Source organism: Psammomys obesus, unplaced genomic scaffold (assembly GCF_907164565.1).
Source record: "Psammomys obesus unplaced genomic scaffold, mPsaObe1.curated_primary_1811, whole genome shotgun sequence".
Classification (NCBI taxonomy): Eukaryota; Metazoa; Chordata; class Mammalia; order Rodentia; family Muridae; genus Psammomys; species Psammomys obesus.
This window is the reverse complement of record NW_026592958.1, coordinates 10855-19764: the sequence shown is the minus strand read 5'-3', so window position 1 is coordinate 19764 and position 8910 is coordinate 10855. Positions and strand designations below refer to the sequence as shown.

General features: G+C 44.5%; 1 protein-coding gene across 1 annotated transcript; it reads left to right on the top strand.

The window, feature by feature from the left end:
* Positions 1–1551: 1551 nt before the first annotated feature.
* LOC129683505 (POU domain, class 6, transcription factor 2-like) lies at positions 1552–8245 on the top strand (the record flags this gene model as incomplete). Its single annotated transcript, XM_055616220.1, has 3 exons — positions 1552–1616; positions 3982–4150; positions 7692–8245. Coding segments are annotated over 3 exons (631 nt in total), but the record flags the coding sequence as incomplete, so codon positions are not given.
* Positions 8246–8910: the final 665 nt, after the last annotated feature.

The window sequence follows — 8910 nt, the reverse complement described above, 5'->3', positions numbered from 1 at the left end:
AGAAAGAAAGAAAGAAAGAAAGAAAGAAAGAAAGAAAGAAAGAAAGACCAACATGATCACAAGTACAGGCTTAGTTCCAAGGCTTGGGAACTAGCAAGGAGATACAAAACTAGAGAGCTGGTAGAAGAGAAAAAAGATGAAAGGAAATTTTTTTGTAAAATTGCTGAGTGCGTCCTAAACTCACCCCCATACTGCACTGGTGTGTGTGTGTGTGTGTGTGTCTGTGTGTGTGTCTGTGTGTGTGTGTGTGTGTCTGTGTCTGTGTGTCTGTGTGTGTGTCTGTGTCTGTGTGTCTATGTGTCTGTGTGTGTGCTGGCAGCTTAGGCTCAGTAGACTATGAAGGCCTTCCATAAAAACCAGTCCTTCCTACACTGGTTAACTCAACCGATTCTGGTTAATCTAAAGATGAGACTAGTAAAACCTGAAGGGCTATCTCTCACATCTAAGACATCTAACTTGACAGACAGAACACTTTCTCCCCAATCACAGGCCACACTGGCCTTCCCATCCCCTTGAGCCACACAGCTTTGCTACTTTCCTATACAATCCAGAAGGGGTGAGGAAAGACAGAAGTGGGAGTGGGGAGGCCCTCTCAGGAACCCCTCTCACCAGGCCTGCCTGCATCATCAGTCTTGAGACAGATAAGCAGGTGGGTTTTTTGTACCATCAAACCTGCTGGATGAGAACATGAATTGGTTCAGGAAATCAGTGGCAGGAAGAGGATGCCACACTCAGGCTCAGTAAAGCTAGAAGCCGAAAGGTAGACACAGATACAGCAGCAGGCAGGTCCCCTGCCACAGAACACCTGTACGGCCTGTGAAAATGTGCCCTTGGCCCCATCAGGTCACTCAAGCCTGTCAAATCAAGAGAAGCACTGGTCTAAATGCCATGTTTGTACAAAGAAGGGCTCTGGGGGTTTTCTGTTGTTGTTTGGTTTGGTTTTTAATTTTGAGCTTTGAGCATCCTTTGTTACTTGCAAGGCTGCCAAATAACTCACTATCTGTGAAAGAGACTTGGCCAATCTTTCCTTTCACTGTTCTGTTCTGTACCAGCAGGTGCCCCTTTCTATGCTAAATCAGGATCCCTTGGCTATTAATTTTTTTGCCTCTCTCCTCTCGAAAGTAGACTTTTTAAACTTTTTCTTAATACTAATATTTCTTCCTTCTACCATGAAGGACTTTTTTTTTTTAACCTAGACACACTGTAAATCTCTCTTGTGTATGTACTGTGGCCTTTGGAAACGACAGCCACTGCGTCACTTAGTATTTCCTGCCTAAGCCCCAGAACCAAGCAGCAAGACTGCCCAGTCTAAACTCAGGCTGACAGCTCATCTTGGACACGCAGCAAATGTGAGGGGGGCTGGGGAAGAGGAGCTGGGGAGCAGTGAGAATCAGTTCCAGGTGACTGGGTGTGACTACTGCAAAATGTAGGTCCTGTGCACCTGAAAGAACATTAAAAAAATCTTGCTTTTCCTTTAAAATCCCTTACTTCTATTGCTGGCAAGTAATTTTAAAAAAATTGTGTAAGCTTTCCAATGCTGTTCATTTGCAGGTCCCGCTTCTGCAATGGTATTAATGAGGAAATAAGGGAAGGGCTAGAGGCTGCCAGATGTGCAGGTGTGGTCTCCCAGAATTCTTTGTGAACCCTGAGAACCACTCCATACTAAGGATGGAGGGATTTAAAATTCAGAAGACAGTCTCTACCACAAAACACCTGAATAAGCCTTCATTGACTGAATGTCAGATTTCAAGAAGAAAAGTCTGGGGGTGGGGTGCTAAAAGAAAATTTTTAATTCATCTTCTCCAAACCAACTTTATAAACAACTCTGCAAGCCCTGATGGCACATGAAGGTTCTCAGTGTGCTACTTTGAAATGGTCATCTCTTGGATAAGCTCCTTCAGTCCATGCTCAAAAAGCAAAACCCTTACATTCTCTGGAAAGAAAGATGACCCCCCCCATCCTCTCTTCTGCATACCTAGAATCGCACCACCAGATTTTTGTTTTATTTTCTTATTTTTTCCTTTTCTCGGTTTTTAATTGAAAACAGACTTTTCCATACAGTATATTCTGATTATGGTTTTCCTTTCCCCAACGCCTTCTAGATCCTCTCCACCTCCACTCCCACCCAAATCCATACCCTTTCTCTCTGTCTATTTCTCTCTCGCTCTCATTAAAAAACTATCAGGCACCTAAAAATTAATGATAAAATAAAAATCAGAATAGGACAAAACAAGCAATCAGAAGCAAAAAATAATAAATAAAATAAAAACAAGAAACGCATACAGATACAGAGATACATTCACACACAGAGATATCCCATAAAAACATAAAAATCAGAAACTGTGATATATACACAAAAGACCTGTAAGATTTAAAAAAAAATAAAATAAAAACTTTTTTAAACCTCCAAAACTGTCATTGAGTTTGTTCTGTGTTGACCATCTGCTGCTGAGCACAGGTCCTGCCCCTAACAGTGATTTGTATACCCAGTGACACTCCCACCACCACCAGTTCAAGATTCTCTCCTTTCTCTGTAGCTTCTTCGTGCCTTCATGTTATACCCCAAGCCCCAATAAACTATAAGAACATGCCTCGCTGCTCCAGCGAGAAGTCGGGAGAAGCTTAGAAGCACTTACACACCGCAAACCACCCTCCAATCTCTGTGATGAAATGAGGACTAGAGCTATGACAATTCTAAGGTCCTCTTAAACAGTCTTGCTGGGTTGCCCTGTTTGGCCTTGGACTCCTGGGGTTCAGTTTGCCCTCTGGCTTCAGTACCCTTGCACCTGGCCAGGGGGTTCTGTTTAATATGAAGATAAATGTACAATGTATACCTGCATTCCTCCTTTTATTGGCAGTACCTTTCCCGCAGCCAGGTGGGGTCACTCCCCTGTACTGACAGAAGCTATACACCAAGTCCTCTAGAGCCCTCCCCATTAGACACACGACACACACCTTCCTTATTTGAAAGTAGTTTAAAAATTGTCACTTAGGGCGCAAATGTTTCTCTTAATAACATCCAGAGAGTATATAGTTCTGAGCCCGGAAGAGTACCACAGCCTACCACAGTTCTGGGACAAGAACCGAAATTCACTGAAATTGATGGGTTGCTGTGCAGAAAGAGGAAGAGCAACTCTCAGCTGAGTCTGAAGAGCGAGGTGAAGAACAATAGAGATGGCTTGCTGCAGGAGTGACTTCCCTACAGGCAGCATTGAGCTGCACGGAAATCTCCCACCAGGCCCAGCTCATGCTGGCTCCAGCTTGGTGAATGCTTTCATTTATCCAGGGATCAGTAGCCAGGGGGGAGAAAGTTTCATTCTCCAGCTGTTGTGTCATTTCCCTTGATAAGTCCTAAATTGACCGCGTTATCCAGCACCAAAGGAGCCTTCCTGTGGTAGGCAGTTTTTATTATGTGCCCTTTCAGGAGACAAAAGCAGCTGTGTCAGTAAACCGCTATGGGGAAAAAAGACAATATTATTCTCACAGCTTCATAACCATGCTCTTCTGAGGGGTAATGTGAACATAAAAAATGAGGCAAGATTACCATCTATTACCCTGGCTACATGGCAATCAGGTGAAGGGAAAGCACAGAGTGCCATTTCCTTCGTGGGCAATTGTTAGCATGGAGAATTCCAATTAAGACATTTCAAACAGAAACCTCCTTGTGTTTATGTTTTTTTGTAGCGTATATGAAGGGGCTTCCCAGCGAAGTAGGGCTGAATCCCTCTAGCAAGAGCTTCCCCTTGCTGGCTGCTGCAGTTAAGTCCTGAAGAAGTGTGCTCTTGCTTTGGGGCAAGCAGGAGTGGCTTTATCTGGGATAGAAGTGTCTTGAAGGATGGCTCGTGAAGGAGGAAGGGGTGTTGAAGGATGAGAGACAAGAGATTGGAATGGTTTCCCCATCGCTCTATGGCTGCTCAGTGATAAACATCCTGACCGGCCGTGTGTTGACATGTTGATCCTATTTTAAAAACATCTCCACAGATCCTCAAACGGCAGCAGGTGAGGTGGACGGGGTTAATCTGGAGGAGATCCGAGAATTTGCCAAAGCTTTTAAAATACGACGCCTGTCCCTTGGCCTGACACAGACTCAGGTGGGGCAAGCCCTCAGTGCCACAGAGGGCCCCGCCTACAGCCAGTCGGCCATCTGCAGGTAACGGGCACTGCATGCTGTCACCTGTCCTGGCCAGGCCGGGCCCTGTTTATCCTTGCGGCTCAGCTTGTCTTCTTTGGGTGGGCAAACGGGAAGAACAGAGCATGGGGATGAAAAGCGGTGTAACTTGTTTGTTGGGACTGGTGATATCGATGCAAAATGGGGTGCCAATGAAGAGCTGAGGGGTCCTGGCCTCCTAACTCCTATCAACTCCAAGGACTTCCAAGGCTGACAGGTTGAAATATGCTGCCCTGGGCAGGGGTCTCCATTGTCCTCCATGCCCCTGCCAGGTGAGGATGCCAACTCTTGTCTACACGTGGGCACCCTGGGCAGAAAGCAAAGCTTCTAGGTCCACCGTGCTGTGAATTACCCAGAGCTGGCTCTACGGTTTCCCATGAAACATACATTTTAACAGGTTTCACTGTCTTGTGGAAAGAGTTTTTATAACTTGCTTTCCCAGACACATCTTTATGAGAAGGGGGGAAAAGGAGGTAGAAGGAAGAAATAAAGAGAGAGGGAGAAAGATGTTTTAAATGTCTTGCAAATGGGTAGTGAATCCAGCCTAACTGTACCCACACCCTCCCTCCCCCCGCCACATTAAGTAAATAAATGACTGAATCCAGCCTTGGTTGTGTTTGAGTTGATCCGGGTTAAGTCTTCAGGAGCAGCCCCACGCCTGCATGTGGGTTGCTCTAATCCCATGTTTATGCATGAAGTAAGGAAGGCACTCCGCAGGAGCTTTTTCCTCTTGGGCAATGCCTTAGGAGTCCTCCTCCATCAGCAACAGCCAAGAAACCAACTCTAAACTCATCTAAGTGGATTTTGTTCTTGGTGATCCATGAAATGCTGTCTTTTTATCTGCTCTTTATACTTTTAATGTATTCCCCAAAGGACAGAAGCGTACTTTCCCTGCAGTTTAAGACTAAGGTTATAAATAACATCAGTATGGGGTGGTAGCTTGCAGCTCACATTTTGCTCAATGATTTTCCATAAAACCCATTGATTGTTGTTAAATACAAAAAGCACCATAGGATCCTCTCACTTCTATGGTCTCCCCTACTGTTTTTTCTTATAAGATACCTCCCTGTAGAAAATAACCTTTATTCAGTCTATACAAGGATACTGCTGCTGGGAAATTTATATCGAGGCTTGTATATGTTATTCCAAACAACACATACAGAAGCATCAGCCTTAACAAGCAACATCAATAATGGGAATACTGTCACTCCCTGTCGAGAGACATTCATTTTGTCTGGCCCTGATACCTTGTGATCAAGAAAGCCACAGGTTTTTGTTGTTGTTGTTGTTGTTGTTTGTTTGTTTTTTTTGGGGGGGGTGGGTTTTTTTTTTTGTTTTTTTTTTTTTTTGGTTTTTTTTTTGTTGTTGTTGTTTTGTTTTGGATGCCAATTTTCGATTGTTACCAAAGAGATAAATTCTTCTTTGGCTTATTTTAGCCCTGAAATCTGATTTTCTTTTATCGACTGGAGAGCCCTCTAATGTTTCAACTTATACACAAACACGGATTCCTGGGAATCCCCAATCAGATATGATGATTTGTCAAATCTTCCCCAGAGGGAAGCGAAAGATGCCGAAGATTGCAGACTTCTAGAAATGTTATTATTGGTTAACAGAGCAGACACCCAGACTTCAGGGCCTTTATCCAGCTTCTAGTGTTTCAGCGATGCTGTTTTAGAAGCTGTCTATCCTAATTAATTAATTAATTAATTAATTAATTAGTCTTTAATCGACGCTTGATGTTGGAATAGTCTCAGTGAGTTCAAAGCCTGGGGAAGGATGTACGTCAGCGCCGGCACACTGAAGCGCCACTCTGTGCTAACTGGCTGCAGGGACCCTTAGATGTTATGTGAGAACCTTCTTATCAGAGGTACAAAGGGACGATGACACCAATATGCCAGACATCCCCATCACGAGCTCTGTCCCTTGGTGTCACGGCCCTGTGAGGCCATTTGGGATGCTACCGAGCTCTAGGCTTTTACGCTGAAGGATGACAAAATGCAGAAGTGTGGCAAATTATTACAGTGGTGGCTTTGGGGAGCCTGCCACAGGTGACACACTTGTTAATAATACTAAGTGATTAGCTACCCTTGCTCTGAGAGCAGACGACTTCTGCCTTCCTTAGGAAGGGCTAGAAGCTGCATTTTTTTCAAAAATCAACAAATGCCTTCTTGAACTCTGTGTGGGAAGCAGTGCCATGTAGTTAAACCCTTCGTAGCATTTGAGCTGCTCATCTCAACAAAAGGATCTAAAGACACACTCCAACAATCAGATCCTGGCAAAAAGAAGACGTCCACCCTGGCCTATCCTTTTGCAAGCATCTTAAAATGCCAGATGATTGCTTTTCAGCAACATGGAACACTTTAAAAGAGACAAAGTCTGTGCCCACTGCTGTCAATAGGAGGAACATGAATTTGGACTTAGAATAAAGAAACAAATGAACAAAAGGAGCCGGTCGTCCTCCTTTGTATTTCACTGACAGTATGAATTTAGTACCAGGAAGGACTTTTTAAAACCCTCTATATAATTTTGTCCAGGATGCTTCGTATTTTTTTAAAGTAAATGTAGCAAAGAATCGCTGATGGCAATTGATATATAGAAGACCTCATTTACAGAAAATGATATCATTCAAGTACAGTTTGCAGATATCCCACATTAAACACAGCGTGATGCCCTGGTACAAAAGTGCACCATTACACTGGATGGTGATTGGAAGGCATGAGACGGCCTAAGCCCACCCAGGGGTGGGGTATTCCATGGTAATTACAATGTACCCAGCTGTTTAGGCCAGAACTGTAAAGTAACAACTGGTCTATGTTTTACCTGGACGGGAGGCATGTTGTTAACTTACATACGGGGAAAATTGTTACCAGACAGAAAGAAGTTAAAATAAGACACAAGGGGAGATAAAAAGAGAGGCATGAAGAGGAGCTTGGCCCGGTGGCCATCTCAGGCTACGATAATAGCTGTGATATTTTTCAAAACCAACACAATGGAGAGGAAAACCAAAAGTAAGACCATTTTAAGTAAAAGAATATGACAATTGTTATCGTAAGTGTCACTTTCTTGGTTAATTTCTGCCTTAAGAATTCTGAGGGTTGGAGAACTAAAGCTGGGAACAGCTGAAGAGGCAGCTTAGATCTCAGAATATGGAGGGAAAAGGCCTGCGAGTTGCCTGTGTTTCCACAGTGTATGCTGGTGCGCCCCCCCCCCTTCCCTTCCGTGTGCCTGGGGATCTGCATGGCTGGCATGGAGCTTGCTGGGCGGGTGGGTGCTGGCTGGGACAGGGCTGGCTATCTTGAAGCTGGCTGCTAATCTGGAGTGAATTCACCCTGCCAGGCAATCAGGCAGGCAGGCAGGAGGCCCACCCTGGCAGAGGACTCAGTGTAAGACTGTTCTTTCTCAATTCTCCCCCCAGACACACCATCCTGAGAAGCCACTTTTTCCTACCACAGGAAGCCCAAGAGAACACTATAGCTAGCAGTCTGACAGCCAAACTGAACCCTGGCCTTTTGTATCCTGCCAGGTTTGAAAAGCTGGACATCACCCCTAAAAGTGCCCAGAAGATCAAGCCGGTGCTTGAGCGGTGGATGGCTGAGGCTGAGGCCCGCCATCGGGCAGGTATGCAGAACCTCACGGAGTTCATTGGGAGTGAGCCATCCAAAAAGCGCAAGCGGCGCACCTCCTTCACACCCCAGGCCCTTGAGGTCCTCAATGCCCACTTTGAGAAGAACACACACCCCTCAGGGCAGGAAATGACCGAGATTGCTGAGAAGCTAAACTATGACCGGGAAGTAGTTAGAGTTTGGTTCTGCAATAAGAGACAAGCTCTGAAGAACACAATTAAGCGTTTAAAACAGCACGAGCCCACCTCTGCGGTCCCCCTGGAGCCCTTAGCAGACTCTCCAGAAGAAAACTGCTAGGCACACCCGCTCACGGTTAGAAGGAAGCACCACAGAAACTAACCACTACCGTGAGTCTCCACAAGAAAGAAGGAAAGGAGGAAAAGAAGAAAAGAGGATTTAAAGACACCCCCAGTCATCATCTCCCTTGTATGTAAAAGACTGAAAAACAAAACTACCAAATGAGCAGAATGGTTTATACGTGTCCATTGGTTTTCCAAAAAAAGGAAAAGGAAAAGGAAAAAGTTTTAAATTTTTAAACAAGAAATACACCACATGGAAGGGGTATGTGGTAGGATCATTCCCTCCCTGACTTGTCTCCCTCAAGCCAGTTTTTTAAAGCAAACCAAATAACCACTTACTTTTTTCTGTATATGACGAAAATGTGAACACCTTTTAAGGAAAAAGAAAAAAAAAACTAAACCAAAAACAAAACAAAAAACCAACAACAAAACAAAACAAACAACAAAAAAACGCCACCGCAAACTTGTATCTGTTCAAAGTGAATGCAAGCCTGCCACCTGGAGGACTGACTGCAGCCCTTCAGGGACTAAGTGCTGATCACTGCAAACCCTTATTAACCAAAGTCGGAAACACTGCAAACACTGTTGCTTGTCGACTGGCCTCTGCGTGTAAAGCTGTGTTAGGAATTTTTACACTTGTACCAACAGAAAAGTAGGAAACCTGCTTTCTCCCGTCTTTCTCACCTGTTGTCTCTACCACCGGGATGGATGCCACTGTGGAAATCATCCTGTATGGCTCACTCTCTACCAATCTGCTTCTTAGCAGATGACATAGCTTCTTCTTCTTCCCCCTGAATTGTTGTGTTTACTTTTTTTTGTT